At 36.3% G+C, this 20811-nt stretch overlaps 3 protein-coding genes across 6 annotated transcripts; 1 reads left to right on the top strand and 2 right to left on the bottom strand.

Annotated features, from left to right (window-relative positions):
* Positions 1–55: 55 nt before the first annotated feature.
* LOC143345029 (putative ATP-dependent RNA helicase DDX23) lies at positions 56–3649 on the bottom strand. Its single transcript, XM_076771731.1, has 9 exons — positions 2642–3649; positions 2238–2570; positions 1731–2153; positions 1519–1645; positions 1311–1434; positions 1131–1246; positions 779–1039; positions 527–701; positions 56–453 (listed from the first exon to the last, which is right to left on the bottom strand). The coding sequence occupies exons 1-9, from the start codon at positions 3214–3216 to the stop codon at positions 230–232; spliced, it is 2358 nt and encodes a 785-aa protein (XP_076627846.1). The 5' UTR covers positions 3217–3649; the 3' UTR covers positions 56–229.
* Positions 3650–4299: 650 nt separating this feature from the next.
* On the top strand, positions 4300–17669 carry LOC143345122 (DAZ-associated protein 2). Of its 3 annotated transcripts, XM_076771947.1 has the most exons (6): positions 4300–4440; positions 13006–13080; positions 13161–13264; positions 13497–13661; positions 13756–13925; positions 14785–17669. In XM_076771947.1, coding segments are annotated over exons 1-6 (531 nt in total). In that variant the 5' UTR covers positions 4300–4424; the 3' UTR covers positions 14786–17669. The 3 variants fall into 3 exon arrangements, with proteins under 3 accessions (XP_076628062.1, XP_076628061.1, XP_076628063.1); XM_076771946.1 differs by having other exon boundaries at positions 13756–17669; XM_076771948.1 differs by lacking the exon at positions 13006–13080 and having other exon boundaries at positions 4303–4440; positions 13756–17669.
* Positions 17670–17782: 113 nt separating this feature from the next.
* Positions 17783–20386, bottom strand: LOC143345123 (protein FAM136A). Of its 2 annotated transcripts, XM_076771949.1 has the most exons (4): positions 19753–20386; positions 18618–19149; positions 18331–18471; positions 17783–18251 (listed from the first exon to the last, which is right to left on the bottom strand). In XM_076771949.1, exons 2-4 carry the CDS (start codon positions 18702–18704, stop codon positions 18051–18053), a joined length of 429 nt encoding a protein of 142 aa, XP_076628064.1. In that variant the 5' UTR covers positions 18705–19149; positions 19753–20386; the 3' UTR covers positions 17783–18050. The 2 variants fall into 2 exon arrangements, with proteins under 2 accessions (XP_076628064.1, XP_076628065.1); XM_076771950.1 differs by lacking the exon at positions 19753–20386 and having other exon boundaries at positions 18343–18471; positions 18618–19243.
* Between the last annotated feature and the right edge of the window lie 425 nt (positions 20387–20811).

The raw sequence follows: 20811 nt of genomic DNA, 5'->3' as shown, positions 1-20811 counted from the left end.
GAATATTACTTCGTTATAGGGAGATAAATTTTTATAATAAGAAAAAATATGTATGCTTTTCATAGTATACATTTATTTTCATAGTATGTATTTACATTTCATTTATTTCGTTGACATGCATACATTCCTATTCTACTCGCACACTATAAAAAATATATATACCTGTATGTAAAACACCAATAGCGCGCTTCAATTGTAATCAAATTTGTGCAATTAGATGTATATATTTTTAGGCAAATATTTTCTCCTCCCGACGTTTTTTTGTAACTACTGTGCCTGGTTTATGTTGAGCATCCGGATGGTTCAGTAACTCGGGAGGACAAGTAGATATCGGACTTGCAAGAATTGTTTGCTTCAAATCATAGAACAAATGACTGTCATCCTTCGTACAAAACGAAATAGCAAGACCAGCTTTTCCTGCACGACCAGTCCTACCAATCCGATGTGTGTAATCTAGAAACAAATAAGCATCCGTATGTTTCTCCACTTCTCTTCTTTTTTAAGATAAGATGTATTAATCACTTACCTTCTATAGTCTTAGCCATATCATAATTAATGACCATAGATACATCCTTAATATCAATACCACGGCCTGCGACATCGGTAGCAACTAAAATATCTTTACTACCACTTTTGAGAGATGCGAGTGCATACTCTCTCTGTTCCTGTCCTTTACCACCATGAAGAGTACAAGCATTATACTAAAACAAAAGGAAGAATATCGAAGAAATATGTAAGTTTTAAAGTAGTGATATGATAAAATTGTAAATAAACGTACGCCTAGTTTCTCTAGACCTCTTGCAAGAACATCAGCACCCTTCTTTTGATTGACAAATATAATAACTGGTGGTTCAACACCTCTGCTGAGTATTTCCATCAGTTTCTTGCGTTTATCAGCTTCGCCCATTATATGAACAATCTGTTCTGTTCTTTCAGTTGGCTTACCGACGCTACCAATGTATACAACAGCGGGTCTTCTTAAGTAAGTTCTTGCTAATCGTTCTACCGCGGGTGGCATAGTTGCTGTGAACATCACGGTCTGAAAATTTAAAAAATCGTACAAATGTATGTTTTTGTGTGAATTTTTTTATACGAAGACAAGATCTATAATATCGAAGAATATTTCTTACCTGTCTGTATTTTTTCTTCGTATTGTAATTAGCTAACAATTTCTCTTCGTTCTCTGCGTCTTCATTATCCGGTTTTAGATTTGTAACTGGCATGTACTCCAATATTTTTTGAACGTCTGAAAATTTGCAGTAAAATTACTGTTTAGCTATAGATACAAAAATCTATACCAAAGAACATACCTGGTTCAAATCCCATATCTATCATTCTATCAGCTTCGTCTAATACAATATAGGTACACTGATTTAAAACTAAGTATCGATTTTCTAATACATCTATTAATCGTCCTGGTGTAGCTATTACAATCTGTAATGATAACAATTGATTTAAAATTTACAAAATTTTATGTTACGTGCAGTACGTAATTTTTACAATGCGTAAAATTATTACCTCACAACCCATTCTCAATCTAAAGCCTTGTTCTTCTCTTGAGAGACCACCTACAACAACAACTGTCCTTATACCTAATGGTTGCCCAAATTTGTTAGTCTCTTCTTCAATTTGCTGGGCCAATTCACTGGGAAAATATATTTTACGAATATTAATTTGCTGAATTGAATTAACAACTACCAATTAAAAGTATATACATATATTAATATTACCGTGTTGGTGCTAAAATTATACTATAAGGCCCTTGATCTGCTTCTTCTAATCTTTCAATTTTTGGTAAGCTAGTAATCCACAGTAATAACGGAATTAAAAATGCTAGAGTCTTGCCAGAACCAGTTTCAGCAACACCAATAATGTCACGATTTTGAAGTCCAATGGGAATGGCTTGTCTTTGAATAGGAGTTAGATCTTTGTATCCCACTTTATCAATGATGTCAAGAATTTCTTTTGGAAATCCTGACTCTTTCCATGATCTAATCGGGTCGGGTATACGTCCTCCTTTTATTGTAATGTTATAATCTTCTCTAAATATACGCCAGTCTCTCTCTGTCATTTCATGAAGAGCTTTTTCTGACCAGTGTCTGTCATCCCACTTTTGCTTTTCTTCTTTTCGTTTGACCTTTTTCAATCTCATTCTAAGAAATAAAAGAAAATAAAGCATATATAAGAAATAAATAAAGCATTTCTATAAATAACTTTCAATTTGAAAAAATATCTACTTTTCTTGTTCCTTTTCTGCTTCTGTTCTTCGTTTTTCTAAAAGTTCTCCATAGAATTTACTCTGATCTCGTTTTTGTGCTTTGATATCTATACCAGCAAGATTTCCTCTACCAAAGAATTGAACCTGATGTCTTTCCTTATAAATACTATTATAATCAACAGATGTGTCTTCTGAGGTGTCCCAATCAAATACAAATTTTCTGTCATTTAATCTCCTAACTCTCCGTTTTTTCTTTATCAACCCTAAGTAACGTTCTTTAATAGCTTCTACTTCCTTCTCTTTATCTTTATCCTTGATCTCATCTTCCCTTGTACGTTGACCATCCCTGCGCCTATTACATAACTTATTAACAAAATGTTTGTTTCTTTAATGGTAAAATTTACATACTAAAAAATGATATACCTATCTCTATCATCCCAATCTCTATCCTTTCCAGAACTTTCATTGTGAAAGAAAGATTTACGTATTTCCTCCTGCTGCTTTTTTATAGCATCGACTTCTTCCTGTCGTTTTTGCAATGCTAAAGCAGCACGTTCCTCCTTGCTTAAAAATTTTGGTTTAGCACGTGCCTCTTCCTCTGCTTTCTTTTTAGCTAACAATTCTTCCAAACTGAGAGGTTCCTTTTTTGGAACAGGTTTTGGTTTCTCCTCCACTTCTTCATCCTCTTTTTTAGTTTCGGTCTTGTTTTCTTTTTTATTTTCATCTTCAAGGACAAATATAGGACTTGGTTTTCGCTTTTTCTCATCCTTTGACTTGTCTTTGGATTCTCGTCTTTCCCTTGATCTGTCCCTTTCTTTTTCACGTGATTTGTCCCTTTCTCTCGATCGTTCCCGTGATCTGGAACGTTTTCTGTCTTTTTTTCGATCCTTCGATCGGCTTCTTGATCGTCTTCGATCACGTCGTTCTCGATCCCTTTCACGATCGCGATCTCGTTCACGCGATCGACTTCGTCTCACATTCTTTTTGTCATGAGCCATAATAAGTTTTCTAAACTTAGTTACTCAATTTGTTTATTTGTGGCAAACAGAAAGTGACTTTTATAAACGTAGAGGTTAACAAACTGAAGTTTTAGTGATCGATACCATTCTAATGAGAAGTAACAACATAAACATTTCACATCCTTACATAAACAATTGATTTTTATAGTTACATTTTTTGTACTAAATTAGATCACATATCTGATATTTTGTTATTGAAAGTTGTTAAGTATCAAAATAATTTTCAGTGCATGATATAATGACAAGTTATTAAATAAAATAGATTTTTACGAATCACGTACATATGTAAATAATTGAAATATGTCGCTAATTGAACACTTTCCTTCTATTTTTAAATATTAAGTACAATAGATTCAATTTACAATCAACAATTGCATATACCTGCACACCAATAAACACTGATGCATCTCAATGTATAGTGTCGTTCACAGGGCAACATGCACTATATAAATGTAATTATATTTTTGGTTACCTTTTCAATGCGGACGACATAAAGGCGTAATTAAATTTCCATAAATTGCATTTGCATGATTTTTAATTCAGATCGTGAACGAATGTCATAAAGTGTTAAAAACTATTACCGTTTCAATAAATCAAAATGGATACAAAATCCATTATAAACATACACTACGTAAAACCTATACAACTTATAACGACAAATTCGAATTCGACTAACAAAATTATATCTAATGAATTTTTAATATTTCTTCTAGTAGTAACAGACATTTGGAAATGATATATGATTTTTAAGATTTTTGTGTTTAAAAAACTGTACAGTATAATGAATATTCTATCATATATAATAGTATAATATACTATGTAGATGTTATTATAAAGTCTTAGTTCACTTTTTAACGACTTGCAATAATGTGTAAAAACATCCACGTCTAAAGAAGTTTCGTTGTGATAAAAGAATGACTTGAAAATTTTGTAGTCGAAACAAAAATTTATTGAATTTTTGGCGGTCAATCATAAGCCAGTGCTTTGCATTCATTGGGTAGTCGCGCGTAAAATTTTGAACCAATGAGATCGAAGCATCAAGGGAGCTACGGGCAGGCTCAATAAAGGGCGCTAGTGTCCGTCAAGTGTCACAGCCGTTGCTCGTCTCCTCAGTATTGTAACTTAAATCGGTGATTTAATTAGGAATAACGTATTTTTTTCTAGAATTTGTGAAACTTTAAGCAATAATGACCGACAAGAAAGGTAACTATACATCGTAATCGCGCAATACGACTAGTAATATGTGTTACACCCGTTAAGAGTATCTCGTGTTTTCGAGTCGAGAATATACCACTTGTCACTCGTACGGCGGAGAGTTTTTTTATGTTAGTAATACTATTCGACGCCTGTGAAAAATGGTGCACGTCCAAATTCGATCGAAACTCGTATTTTTGTTACATGAACTTACTCTCGTCTTATTGCGATGAGAAAAACTTGAATATTTCTGCTCAGTGACAGATAAATCAATACCGCATTCTATGTGGGAAATACAAAATGGCTACCAGAGTTCGTCCTGGATAATTTTCGCGATGACTCCTTATTAAAAGTCGAATACCACCTTGAACGCAGTAGTCTTTATCGCTACATTATCGATTTTATTCATTTTATCTCAGATTTTACTTTATAATGCACTTTTCATTGGTCCAACTAATATGAATACTCAAGAACGCATTATGCATATATTCACAAATTGTACGTTTGGAAAAAATGTATTGAGCGACGAACAGTTGAACGCTATTGGAGTTTACTGTATGATAGTAGTTTTTTTTTTTGAGAGTGATGATTAAAAACTCTGTTGCAATTTAACGAATAAAATATTGATAGTTATGCTTTTGATACTGAAAATGATATTAAATTTTTTATGTGGAACACTTTTTTAAACACAAAGAAAATATGAGTTTTTTTACAATACACACTATAGTTAATATAGTAATTTGTGAATAAGATTAAAGTACTGTTTCTTATACATATTACTCATACGTTAATGAATTTAGAAACACTAAAATGTTCTGTGATCAAATTAGTAAAAATATTTTGTGATATTACTTTGTTTAATGAATCAAATAAGGTGACTTAGGTTTTTGTGTTTATATTTTAAAATAGATCTCTGGAAGTCATTTACATAGATGCAAAGATTAATGTAATGAATAATTCTTATCCATCCATGCAAGATTTAAAATATATGTTTAAAAACTTGATTGTCATAATTATGTTATTTCAGTAATTTATTGTTCCAATTCATGAACAGCATATTTTTGATAAATATCAAGACAAAATTAATTTGAAATGCTATTGAATTTAAATTTTACGCTGTAATTTCTTTATGTTTGAAATGTCCATGAATTAACATAATGCAAAGTTGATCCAATAGGAAAGTGTTCTGCATTGTTTGCATTATCATTCTAAAAGAATCTGTCTGTATCAAAATTGGATGGTGCAACATTGTTATGGGTATTGTCAATGATTGGTATACATGTGGCAATATTCGATCTATGCTCCTGCAGAGAAGTTATTCTATAACTCGTACGAGCGAGATACATAATTTAACGTCACTGCAGACTTTTTCGAGTTTTGTACGTGCATATGAAAATATTCAATTGACGTACAGCTCAAACCACTACACCATTTTACAGTAATCCACTGTCGTATTTGATTAACAGCTCGGACACTTATGCGATTATTCCTAATTCAGTCCGCTCTGTTCCTAAGGCAGACGCATAATTACAGAGCATAACATTTAAGGGATGTGTAAAAGTTTAGTCTGTAAGTAGATCAGTATATACTGTGTTAACCATACAACCAGAAATAATACGAGAATCGAGGATTATACTGGTGCAAATCTGCGAGCGTATTACCGTGACGGTATAGCCGCTAAAAAACCGAAGGATCGCGCCTACAGTTGTGGCTGTCAATATGTTTGCAGCGGACCATTACAAAGACGATTTGATCCCAGTCAGTAGGTGGAGCTTCGGAGACCGGCGTTCGCGCAGCCTAAGCCACGTATCTAACCTCACCTTACTCTATATATTACCTTAACTCACTACGTGTTTATATACCAACATATATTACGTATACACACAAATAAATATATATAAATATATATATATATTTATATTCCACCAAATATATATATGAAGATATAAACGCACCGCGCGCCTCCCGATTCAAAAAGTGAAAAGAGTGAAAATATTGAACTTCAGGCAGCCTTTATTTCCCGCCTTTGGCCATTCAGGCGATCGAATTTTGTCCAGTCTCTTCCGGTTCCTCGTGTCGTTAATTTTGTTGGCAGATCGTAGTACCAACAGATATCGTGGACCTGCCTGATTCGTAGAAAGAAAACAGTGAGATACGAATACCACAAAGGAATCTTTAAAAATACGTTACGTTAATAGAATAAATCTAACAGACTAATACCAATTTCCTAGTTTTTCCAGGACTACGTTGATCATGTTAATGCCACGATCGGCACATATTACAGGATCGAGAGAATCCGCTTCATGTGTTACATAAGATCGCTCGTTGAAAATCTGCCGGTCTAACGAAAACGAAGTATAACGCACGAGTATACTCGAATACGATTGAAGAACGATTTACACTTCTGGCCGCGTAAGATTTAATCGCGGTATTCATAAGTGAAACCGCCACCTCGCGATACATTACAGAAAACTCGTGAACAGAGATCGTTTAGGAACATCGACGGGGATCGATATGTTTGTAAGTCCTTTGAGATGAATGCGTTTAAATACGATCGAGACTTATACTTTTTGAATTGGAGACGTCGGCTGCTATATATCCAAATCAATATGAACGTAAGATATTGATATGGGTGTACAAATATTTCGTACTGAGACCGTGGTATTGGCTGATTGCTTAATTTATTCTCTTTTTTCCCCCATTTTTTTCATTTTTTTTTTTTCAACGCCCATCGTGCCTCTCGTGGTTCAGTTTTTAAGGGATAATTTCGGTCGAAAGGTACAGCCGATTCCTCTGTTCGTTGTTCCGAACAAATTGAATTAAATTTTGCTTAAAAACAACTCGCCACGCGACGACACGGTGGGCTAGCGGGGTGGACACGAATGCTGTATCTAAGCTCAGCGTATTTATATGATACTTCTACTCGATAGAAACTTGGTAGCTCACTTTTAACAATAGTGCATGTCGCTTCGGCTCGGGCTACAAGTTTCTCAGATTTTAAAAAAGAAAAGAATCAAGCATATACGACTCGATCGGTTCGCGATCAAGCGGTTAGTTGACCGCCATTTTTTTCTTGCTTAACCAACGCTACGAACCAAATCGGAAGAAGACTAACGATGATAGAGACGAAACTTGTGGTCGGTTCTGCACGTGTTTTTAGTCGATATATTGAGAAAAATATACTTCTTCTTTTGATAATAGTAGTGTATTAGCTTATTCCTATTTAATTGGACACAAACAGAGTAAGGGGGGAAAAAAAAAAAAAAAAAAGAATAGCGTATATACGTAATATATACGTACACACATGCATATATCAGTACCCAGTGTTTCTCGGTAGTAATGTTAGCAGTTTCTATTCGCTCTACAGAGAAACAAAGAAAATACGATAATCACGGTCGTGCTGTCGAACAGCAAAAGAAGAAAACTATGAAAAATCGACACCAAAAAAACATGCTTCGTCGGTAACGATAGAAATTTAAAACGACGACACATGTTTGATAAGTGTTCGTCGGGTGTGTTCAACAAATACGGAGAGAAATTGTCGAGCAAAAATTGTGTTTGCCTGCATCCTGATCGGTTTTATGTGCAAGTATATACATATATACATAGCTATAATGATTTTTCACGTATTTGTATTTTAGTTTGCATGTTGGAATGCATCGGTAGTGGCACGCGCGACGCGCGAGTACCTTTCCATTGTTGAAATTTATTCTTCGGTTGTTTTTCCAACCGATCACGCGACGAAAGTGAGAAAGAAAAATATAAATTTCGTGGCTACGGATTTGGTTTTGAAAGTCGCTCGCACGTCGTATTACAAAGCATGTTCATAATATGTTGTGATAGATTTTTCCATGATTCTATCTTTACGTTGGCTCGCTCGTTGTCTTCTTAACTGTTAAACCGTCGGTGTTTTCTCTTTCATTTGTGAACGTTAAACAGTCACATTCGATAAATGATAATGTCGCGAGAGAAACGAGCGTTAAGAAGATATCGAACGAATTGATTTCGTCGTTTTTTAATCGTGTAGTAAAACAGTTTCGTAGTGTCTTTGGAGTCGATACAGAGATGTTCCTATTCCTGTTGTGAACGAGACATCGAATTCATTAACATTACGCAAGTTTTTATCTTCGGTTCTTTGAAAAGTTCTCGAGCAATCCTCGATAGACATACACGGTTCGAATTCCATACGTGTTCGCTTGTCGCCGCAAGATCATAGGAATCTCTCGAGCATTTTTGATTTGCATGTGCATGTTTGGCAGAATCTATCATGTATACTGTTAATAGTGAGCTTAAGTATGAGATAGCGATTCGACGATACTGTGTAGTCGAGTGTCGTCGAAAATGTCAAGAGTGCCTCTAATTTCTCCAGACCCCCAACGACCTGGACCGATATTCGACGAAGCGAATCGATCAAAAGTATCCGAGCATACGATAAAACTTGAAATAACAATTTGCCGATGATACAGAATCACGGTAATAATTGTTCTATAAATATGTAGGAAAATAACATTTTTAAATTATAGCTTTGAACAGCATTTTTTGATCGTTACAAAAAATACAAAGGAAAATTTATACTGGCAGGATTTGGAAACACGTTTCGAGATGTTGCACTTTTTCTTTCGCCTACATTCTGTTATGGAATTTTTTAAACAAATACCATTATAATTAAATTTTCAATGCTGTCCTAATATTTTAGCTAACAGATAAAAAATAGCGGACTTCATGTATCGATCTGTTGATTATTGAATTAGGTTCGTGTAAAAAAATTATGATTTTTGAAAGGATCGTTTCATGATACTTGAGTCAAAGTCGCAAATGTAGATATACAGGGTGTTTGGCCACCCTGGGAAAAATTTTAATGAGAGATTCTAGAGGCGAAAATAAGACGAAAATCAAGAATACCAATTTGTTGATGGAGGCTTCGTTAAAATGTTATTAACGTTTAAAGTTCCGACTGTACCGAATTTTTTTCTAGAAAGTGGGTAGGATTTCGAGGGTATGTCTATTCACCAAAAATGATTGTATTTGACCCCCGCAACTAAAAATATTTTTTCCAGAATGATTTGAAACTTTTTAATTTAATTTTTGAATAACTTTTTAATGAAGCCTCAGTGAAGAAATTGATATTCTTGATTTCCGTCTTATTTTGGCCTCCGGAATCTCCCATTAAAATTTTTCCGAGGGATGACCGAACGCCCTGTATGTATCTGTAATTTCTTCAGGGATACGTTTTATTAATATCCTGTACGGTGTATCCCCCTTTTTTCTATCGACGAACACGGATAAAATTGCACGACTTCTCTCTCGTGCACGTAAAACGAGATCGTCGATCGTCGGTTTGGTCGCTGGGATCGTCGAGATACGAGGACCGTTTCACCGAAGCATTTCGATGAATAAAAATCGTCTAGCAGAAATAGATGGGCCGCGGAACCGATGAAGAAACGGGGCAGGATTCGCCCGGTTTCTCTCGCGAATACGGGCGAAACTTCGAAAGACAATACGACTCTGACGCAAAAACTGGGTCGAACATGCTCGTTGGGACGAATCAGGCTTTAAGAACGGGACGAGGAGAAAGATCGAGAGGAAATGCGTGCATGTACGAGAGAAAGACGGGTCGAGGCAAAGAGCAGCAAGAAAGGGGGAGGCGGAGAGGGAGAGACTGAAAAAGGGAAATTAGGAGAACACGGAGAAAAAAAAAAAATAAGACACTTTTTAAAGTTACCCAGTAAACTCGTACTAGCATATTAATATTATGATCAATTGTTATTGGATTCGATGATTGTTTGCACCGTGGCACTGACACATAAATTTATTATTCGATTGAAAACTGAACCGACCGGTGGTATCCAGCGAGCCTTCTCTCTTTCGCGATTCGATGAATTTTGCGTTAGCGTTGAATTGTCGCCAACGAGGCAGAGGACGAAGGAAACCGTGCCGACCTACACGCGCGATGATCAAGAGCAATAATAACGTAATTCGAGAGGAGCTCGTTTCCACGCGTTGGACCAGTATTCAATTATCATGGACAATTTGGTGTGGGCTGACGTCTATGTTAGAGTACAACATGTCCATCCACTGCTGCTGGGCTCGAGCTCTTTATTGTACGCAAGGTGATAAATACGTGATAGAAATTTCGAAAAAATGATCAACCCTGTTGCGTAACCGTTGGGACGAATTCGCTTCCATTGAAAGATCGCTGTATCAGAAATCGAGCATGTCTGGTTCATTCACTTTTGCGTACGCTAAATGGCGACGGTGCAGAGCGTAATTTAGTCTACTAAAAAAGAAATTGGGCGTTCTCGCGATTGCCAGCGAGAACGAGTAGGTCGAATGAGGCTAACGACAGAAGAAAGCTCGTGGCAAAATTCGTGCGAGTAGCGCCCAATTAATAATATATATTACGCAATTACGAAGAACTTTTAATCATGTTTGACTTTTATTTATGGATATTTGCAGAAATTTGTGGTTTGCTGAATCTTGTCACAATTTTTTGAATGTGTGGAACTTGATATACATAAACATATGTGTATATATATATGTATGTATATATGTATATGTGTATATGTGCATATATATATATGTATGTATGTTTAATATTACATACATATATACATAATATATATATATATGTGTATATATATATTTTATTTTTCTTATCGTACCACTGTACTCATTGTATAAATTACACATTCACCGCCCGAAACGAACGATAGTATTTTCGGTCAACCGAGCGAGAATCGAGTTTAATTGGATTATATTTGTACGGTTATCAAAAGTGTTTCACTTGTTCGAATCTTGATTATTGGGCTTGTTTTTAACATCACTTTTTGGAACAACCCATTTACCCCTTCTTATCCCTGGCTTTATTTTAGCTCTGTTTTTTGTCATTTCTTTTTTTTTCGATATGGTCGAACTTGAACGATTCACTCAACTGCGACGGAAGTGTTTCAACGTCCGTGCAAAGTGTGCTTCGGTTTTCATTGTCAACCCTATATATCACGTACAAATAATTTAGAATAAAACAGGATCAAATCATCCGGCTTCGTTTACTTGCGAATGCAAGATCGTGCAAAGTTATTAGCTACGATTGATCTCGATTATTCCTATTCGCGATTTACGATAGCAGTTGATAAGTCTTCCAAGGTTCGACTATTTAGACGAATGTATTTGGCTTTTACCTTGATTGCGTAACGCTATTTGCTTTGAGATCGGTTTCGTATTATATCTTAGTTTTAGAAGTAAAGGTAGGTCGATTTAACGCGAGTTTTCATTTGAGAATAGTTTCTCATTTTCTTGTTTCTATTGATTTTTTTTTTTTCTTTTATACATATATATATATATATATATATTTCTCTTTCTTTTGTTCTTATTCTCGGCCGACTTCTGACAATTCCTTTGACTATCAAAACATTTACATATAATATTACTCGTAGTGGCTGTATTGTTAGACTTGTTTGTAAAACTTTTATGTGTATTTACGTTCTAAGAAGGTGAAAAGAATTCGACGCGGGCTTCTATGTTTTTCTCGACGCGCGGATTTTTCTCTTTGTTCTTTTTTCTCTTGACACGTTGCCAAAGACGTTGATTTCACTTAAAACTAGTGACAAGATGTACCACAGATTGCTCCATGTCAAATTTTAAATATATATATATATGTGTATATATATATATATCTTTATATATGTATATATACATATATACACACATGTGCTGTTGTTTATTTGTTCACGGTTAAGATACCGAAATTAATAGTTCGCTAAGCTATTCTCAAGTGTCTCGCTTTCAACTACGTTTCTATCGAGAATCCTCGAGATTAAAATCTTTGATATACATGTTAATTATTGCGTAATGATTCTATAAGAACAAGAAAGAAATTTCCGTGAACATGGATTTTCGAAAGAGTCGTAAATGTTTTTTTACTATCAAAAGCCTGTCTTGTACCGGTGCAGTTTACACGGATGCATTATAAATTTTCCGATACGTTATTCGCAGTTGCGATATTGCTTTAAACTATCGTGAATGAAAACCGACTTGGAAAACTGCGGTAAACTCGAAAGGTAACAAGAAGGCAAAAATACAGTTTTTCGGTTATTTCTTTTCACCATTATTTAGTGACTAACATTGTTTGAGCTTTGAATAGTACCTTGATAAAAACGGTGTATGTCATGTGTAAGATATACTTGGGTGTGGGAGTACCACTTTTGAAATCGACAAGTTTTCGACGCTCGGTAAAGACTGTTGCGTTACATTTACTCGTGTATGTCGAAATAAACTGAAATTAAGCCTCGAACGATAGAATGTAATAAAATAAAAATAATATTCGTTATACAAGGCGTCGAAAACCTCTCGATGCCGATGTCACGAGTCAGATGGTCCGCAGAGAACGAAGAAGAAACTGATAGGATCTAATATGGAAGATTGATTAAACGATGAACAGATTCAGCGTTCTCTGTTGATCTCCGAAACGTGTCGTCCCTTGTCCTTTTTGGCAGTGGTACCACGTACCGTTGGCTTAGATCGAACCTACGGCCAACAAAATGAACGGACCTGCATTTTCCATTGCATGTGTTACAGCATACCCGGTGACACCTCATCCACCAACAGGTTTTGTCCCTGCGCCGACACAGCCTGCTACCTACGGTGGTGCACGTAAGAGAATCATCTCTGTGTTTCGATGCGTTGATTCGATGAGGTTTTAATGATCCGATTGCATGCGAACTTTACAATAGTTGCAGGTGCCGCACCGTATGGAGTGTTTCCTAATCAGCCACAACTGTATGCAGCGCAGGGCCCACCGCCGCCGACATATGATCAAACTCTTACGCATCCTATGGTAAGAATTTCTTTTTACACATTCTAGGAATCTAACTATAGTAGGAAATTAAACCAGAACGGTTATTAGGCCTGTTAAAAAGTTTTGACATTTTTTGCTCAACTATCAACTATCAGTAGAGGTGGTTATAACTTGCAAGTTTCACTCCTACAATCTGCTTATTAAACGTTGCTTCCGTTTAACTGAAAAAGGCAGTAGACATAATGGTCGAATTTTTGATTATTTTGCGCAGATGTATCAACCAATGTATGGTCAAGGATACCCAGGATACTTAGCAAATGCATGTTATCCTACGTATGGGCCATTGCAATATTATCCGCCGTTAGCTGCAGCTGCAGCGTATTATCCTGCAGCAACGATGCAGCCTCCGGTTAGGCCCCCCACACTTGTGATGCCTGTAAGTTATTGAGATTTATTACGTGTCTCGTAGTCCAATATTGTAAGAGGATATTATTAATGTATTGTTGGTTCTTTTTTTTTTTTTTTTAAAGAATGGTTTCGATGCAACTAATCGATTCGATAGTATCTCACAACCCGTCTTGCCACCGCCTCCAACAGTTCCAAACGCCGCCCAACTAGCTGCAATGGCTAGTCACAGTGTGGCTATATCGCAAAAGAAAAACTTCCTAGGAGGAGGAACAGAGGGCGGTTACACCTTTTGGTAAACCATTATACCTTTTGTGAAACACTAAGTCTAACAAAGGCATTGTTGTCGAGATGATCCATGTAGGCAAATCTGATTTTTGTGTTAGAGTTCTACTATTTTCACATTGGGAGCAGCTATTAATTAGTATACCTTGAGCGCGGACCGATCGTAAATCAGTACTTTTTTAAACGGAATTCGCAATGTTTTTCTAGAGTCTAGTAAAAAAAATTCGTTTCTCCAATCGGAAACACTTAACTATGTAGAATGGACAAATGTGATCGGTACATACGTGTGGTTTTAAGATCGTGGCGATCGGTCTGTGCATCGAACGTACTACGAAATTTAATAGGGAATACTCGTGCGACGCTCGTCATACGATTTCATCAAAAACTATTACTTGAATTGACTCGAAAAAGACCAGAAGTATATTTTGTAAAGTAACGATACGTGGCAATTTCATAAACCAGCGTGTTTAATTAAAAATACGTCACGGTCTTGATGGTGACTTCACGAGAACGATCGAGCGACACATGAATTTGTTGACGTATTTAAAAAGATGGTAATTATTTCACAAATAAAAGAAAAAAAGAAAAAAAGAAAAAAAGAAAGAAAAAAAACGACGAATATCAATTTAAATTGTACGACTGCCACAAGAATCTTAGGATCAAGTAATTTCAGAACGTAGTACTACGAAATACATTTAATATTCCAACATTGTGAAATTTAAAACATTCCCAAGTATGTTTTGCTCGATCTTTCTATAGTTAACGGCTGCTATATTCCGAAACGCACGAGATGTTCCATTTTTTAATTTAATAAAAGGGTCATTGAGCGCGAGCGAGAGTAGGGAACACGGTGTTGTTCTTCTTTTTAGAGTTAGCGGGTGAATACGTGCACCACTGGATGCGAGTTGTCTCATTCGCCTACAGGGATCGATATTCAAAGTGTGTTCTAAGCCTTTTTTAAGTGCGACTTGGTTTTCTGCAAGGCAAGCCGAAGAGCAAAGGGGCTGCTCACGTTAATTCTGTTACTTTTTACACGACTACATTTTTTCGAGATTTTGTTTCACTCCTGGTGTTCTCCAGTGAGGTTTCTTTTCCAAAGTAAATTCTTTACTTTGTGAAAAAAAGATCATTATGGGTAGCCCTAACGTTTAGAGAAAAAAAGAATATGTACGTGATAGGAGCCTGAGGAATGCGTGAGAGTCATTCGTGGTTGTGAAGCTAACACGCTTTGTATTTTACATTTGACGAATATCTGTTATCATCCTTTTTTATTTTAATAAGAATTTTAATAAAGTTCGAACACTTTGAAAGGGTTTATTTCCAACATCATTAGATCATGCAACAGCAACACTGTTTATAACTTATAAAGGGTGACGATCATGCTCAAGGCTCTCGAGTGCCAAACAGCAGAAATTAAAATTATAAATACCGAAGATTCTCACGTATTCGACGACTTCGAAGATACTTACTACTCTACCTAAAAGTACGCACTCTCTTCTTTAAAATCAGTAGTCTTTCCTTCTAGTTGTTTGATGTTTCTTTTTTAAAACGCAGATTAGCTAGGTCGGCTAACAAAGTTATTATTTAATTGAAATGAAAGGCTTGTCCGCGGCGCACGAATTTCTTCAAGCAGGTTAAATTGTGCTTTGATTGAAACAGTTACCATGTAGTAATGTTCAAGATACATAACCAGGCGTTTTCTCGTTTCTAGATAGGTATCCAAACATTCGAATTATACACTGGTCTGAGTGACATCCAAAGCAGTATAAGAGACATCCATCTAGAAACGTGTAAAAATTTTACAAAGTTTTTCTTTAAAGGTGTCTAATAACTGTATGGGAACTGGTTTCGACCGAAGCTCGCGAAGGAAACAAATAGTTGACTCAATTTCAAAGTACAAATTGAATATCCATGTAAGTAAAGGGAAAATTCGTGACGACGTGGTTAAGCCTTATGCCAGCCATATTAGGCGAGTTGCAATGATGATACGGTAAGCAATGCAGCGAGTTCGTAACGCCTACGATTAAATACAATGCAGAATTGTTGATAACGACAATGTAATATTTTCTGAGAACTTGAGACCTATTGTAAAATTAAAAAGACACACAAATTACGGCGATCATGAACTAGTTGCACAGCTACGAAACAAGTGTTTTGCTCCGCGATGATCACAGCATATAGTGCGGTGTGAGCCTGCTGATAGGACACTTTGAATGTTCCATTCTGCAGGTGCACAATTAAATACGATATTAATTAAGCAATGAAGATCGGAGAAACTAATTTACAATCGGTGATAGCTTAGGATAGGACCAAGAAACGCAGTTCTATTTAGAAATTTTTCGAATGGGTGTTCCGGCAAACTTGACCAGTACTCTTATATGTTTCGCATTGGACTTTACAAGGATGGACATTTAATTAGTCTTGTCCGTGGTATTCAAAGTCATTCTGCTCCGCAACTGGAAATTAGAGCAAATTAAAATTTAATTGAATACAGATCAAACTGATTTTTCTATTTTAGTTTAAAACTTATTAGTTGAATTTCTATAAAATATTTATTGGTTGAAAATTGTAAATTTTACATCCATTTTTAGAGCATTGTCCGCATTTAAATTTTGCGCTTAAGCAAAAACTTGAAAAATTTGATATACTGTTCTTCGTATTTTTGTGATATCAGATTACCTCAAAATCCGAAACAGAATTCGTAGGTCTATACTTGTCTTGTTTTGTATCATCGTCGAATCTAGTTCAATTTCTATGAGAAAGAAAACGTGTGAGCAATAATTGGAACTGAAATTTGTATAAGGCGAAACGCACGACTGGCCAAATTTGTTGCCACAGCGCCGTAACCTACGTTCACCTTGTACCTTCAATTCTTTTTCTACCAGGCGTATCTACAGCTACTCACATATGACCAGCGTTTGATAAAGAAGCGCATAATCTCAATCTTATTAAAAAAAAAAAAAAAAAAAAATCTAGTCCGAAGAGTCTGACTGATTGGGATACAAAATGTTACATAGACCTTTTTTTTCTCAATCCGTGCGACGCCAGGTGCGAAATATACCGCAGCATTCACTTATACCTCGAGACATCTGAGAAAATTGACATTTCCCAAAACTCATGCCATTCCACTTAACGACATTGAGCCACAATCGACACATGTACGAGTCATATTTAGGAGTTTTTGAACAAGCGCATGGCGAAGAAAAACAAAGTAGTGTCGTTGTTCGAAATGTAAACAACTCGTCGAATGTTTGCGAATTTGCATATCGGCGAAGGGCTGCCTCTACTGCTAGCTACTTCGCTTACCTTTATATTGCGCAATAAATGCACCGAGCCACCTTAATCTTTGCAGCTACGACAAGAATTGAAAAGGGATTGAAGACGAACACTGTACATTAATCTTCAAGAACAAATAAGAAAGATATAAAAGCCCAATGTCAACTTTCATAGAAACTCGTACACACGAAGAAACAAGTGAACTATATTGTGTTGATATTTATATTTAAATTATTATTATTTAAACGATTTATTTGCAGATTTCTACAGTTTAGATCAGAATTTACGCGACATATTTTGACCGATTATTTTGTATCGAGCGAGAGTGGTGGGAAGGTTTTATATCATGAAAAAAGTGTGCAATAAGCGTAATGTCTATTGTAACAATAAAGAAATGATATTAATTGCAACGGTGAATTTGTTATTACGTTGAACGAGAGAGAGAAAAATAAAGAGAAACAAAAATGTACCACTGCAATCATCAAGTGTACTAGTTAATAAATACTATGATCATGGAATTTGTTATATCTTGCCTTCTCCATATACACATATTTTTCCGACAATTGCGACATACACTTTAATGGGTAGGAAGGATTGCTGACAAACAACTTCATTAAATATTTTTAAAGCAAATATGTTATAACAACAATAATAACAATTCTACTTAATACAACTAAAATAGGTATAAAATTTTATACAATCACTGCTTTAATATAACTAATTAAATTTGTTTATAACCAGTATATAAAATTTTTTTTTTTTTAAGTATGATAATGAACTCAAGATACATTTTTTGACAATTTAATATGAGACAACTTTGTAATTTCTAGATTATGAATTATAAATTTTATTTTCATTACTATTCATAATTTTTATTTGATAAAACATACTTCATTGTTTGTACTAAAGAAGGTAATGTATTACAATAATTGTCTACACAGATTGTGGCACATTTTTGAAAATCATCATTATACTTATCCATTTCACTTTGCTTTGGGTTTGGACCCATTTTGTCTTTTATTTTATCATTGCAATCCATAACACATCTTTCTAACCGATTCTAAAAAAAATAATATTTTATGTTTAATATATTGACTTACAGTTAATACGTTCTATTTTTAAAAATAAAATATATATACCTGAGTTCTTACAAATTCTCCTTGAATGTACTCTTGAGCTTTATTCAAAGAACTACTGCAGTTTTTTACACAATTATGTACTTTCTCTATACTATAAGTTTCGTTATCACAACAAGTTGCAGCACATCTATGCATGTCACTCTGAAATTAAACACTCGCTGGTATATCTTAATAATTTCATAATTGTTTATAAATTTTAAATAATTTTATAATATTAGAATATTAGATGTACATAAAGCATGTTCTATGACATAACCTAAAAATACTTAACAGAGAATTAAACGTACCTGCATTTTTCTTAGATACGATTTATCAATCTCCTCCATTATTTCATTCATACGATCTTCAACCCGTCTTCTTTGTTCCTCAACCATTTTATACTTAGTTTTGTTCAAATGTATTGCTATTGAAATAAAATAAAGCGGAACAACCGGCTTCGTCAAGACTCGTGGTCTACCATGGACACTGTACAGTGTGGCGGTTACAATGTTACCGTAACATGACTCGTGCTGCACGAATCGTGTGTGCGGTAGATTGGATACAGCGTGGCCAGATCTGGCATAATTGAATGTATCGATGTCTACATTAGTAACGACGAATTTCCTTAGCGTTTAACGAAGTGATGGGGAAAGCCGACAGACATATCCAACCGCACGAGCCACATGTTACGCCTGGTCAGCATTTCATGCAACTTCGGAAAATCGATAAAGAACGCGAACGAGAGTCTTTCCTTCTTGCTCTTGAACAGCTGAAGTCCGTCCTCGTGTCAATGGCATACAATTTCGAATCTCGACTGCCCAAGCACTTTTACGTTGCGAGCTACATAGGCACATACATATAAGCAAAGTCCATAATGAATGAAAATTTTATACGTGAATACACGTTTTAAGACCCCCTGATCATGTTTTAACTGTTGAAAACAAAGGCCTAAACTTGTCTAGAAACAGTCCTATTCCTGTCAGAAGATGCTCCCGGTGCATAAGTTAAAAAAGTGTGACCCATCGGTGGTACATGATTTGCACGCCATCTACGGCAAAACGCCCAAGTTTGTCGTGGAATAGTTCGATACCTTCACCACTAGATGGCGCTTATTTACCGACCTCAGGCCCTCTGGTGCTAAAACGTCTAAGTTTGTCAAGAAATCCATCTAGCGTGGACGATACAAACTATTCCACGACAAACTTGGGCATTTTAGCACCAGAGGGCCTGAGGTCGGTAAATAAGCACCATCTAGCGTTGAAGGTAACGAACTATTCCACGACAAACTTGGGCGTTTTAGCACCAGGGGGATTGAGGTCGGAAAATAAGCGCCATCTAGCGTTGTAGGTAACGAACTATTCCACGACAAACTATGGTAGACTCTTGAAGGAGAACAGTCAGTTTACCTTTATCGACTTTCCGAAACACTACAAGATTACGTACGATAGTCGCCTCACTTGAAGTCTCGCGGGACGGCACAGGGGCAAAGGAAGTCGGACCACCCATTTATCTCTCTTGCTTCCTTGCTCTCAGTCAATCCACATGTGCGTGTAACTGCCGCGACGAATAGCGAGCGAGAGATCAATGGATATGTGGGAATATGTGTATCCCTTCTACTTCTCCCGCATTCCTTCCACGGGACTTCAAGTGAGGCGACTACTGTACATACGCGTAATCTGTCATCTCTGGTATAAACCAGAGATGCCAGACGAAGCGCCGAGTGCACCGTGGACACATCTCATGGGAGTTAAGAGAGGCAGGCTCACATTTGCCTTCTCGCTCTTGAACAACTGAAATCCGACCTCACGTCAACGGCATACGATTCGGAATCTCGACTGTCCAGGCATTTTTACTTGCCTTTCCTACAGTTCATTACTGAACTCTGCAAATTACTCCTGGTTTCTGATGACCAGTGCTGACAAAACTACAGAACTCCCGACAACTTTTTACACCATACAGCGACTGTTACCGACTGCTCCTGATTACTGCTTGCCTCTGCTGGACTCTGCTGACCATCGCTTATATTTCCGACAACCTATAACGATTACTACAGACTTTGCTGATCTCTGTCAGCGTGTGCTTGTCTCTGCTGAACTTTCCTGGCCTCTGCCGAACGCTACTGACCACTGCAGGTATTTCTGATAATCTATAACGATTAATACTTATTACTACATGCCCCTACAAGTCTCTGATTGACTTTCCAGGTTTCTGCTTGCCTGTGCATGCCTTTGCTGGCCTCTGCTCAACACTGCTGACCACCCCTGATGCTTCTCACATCGTATAACAATTACTATATGCTACTGTTTGCCCCTGCTGATCTCTGCTTGCCACTGCATGCCTCTGCTCGTCTCTGCTGACCGCTGCTGACCACATCTAATGCTTCTGACAACATATAACGCTTACTACTTGCTACTATTCGCCCCTGGTGATCTCTGCTTGCCTCTGCTGACCACCGCTTATATTTCTGGCAACGTACAACGATTACTACGACTCCTGCCAGCG

The sequence above is a fragment of the Colletes latitarsis genome, chromosome 8 (genome assembly GCF_051014445.1).
Source record: "Colletes latitarsis isolate SP2378_abdomen chromosome 8, iyColLati1, whole genome shotgun sequence".
NCBI lineage: Eukaryota > Metazoa > Arthropoda > Insecta > Hymenoptera > Colletidae > Colletes > Colletes latitarsis.
The sequence above is the reverse complement of the archived record's forward strand: the minus strand, read 5'-3'. Positions and strand labels throughout refer to the sequence as shown.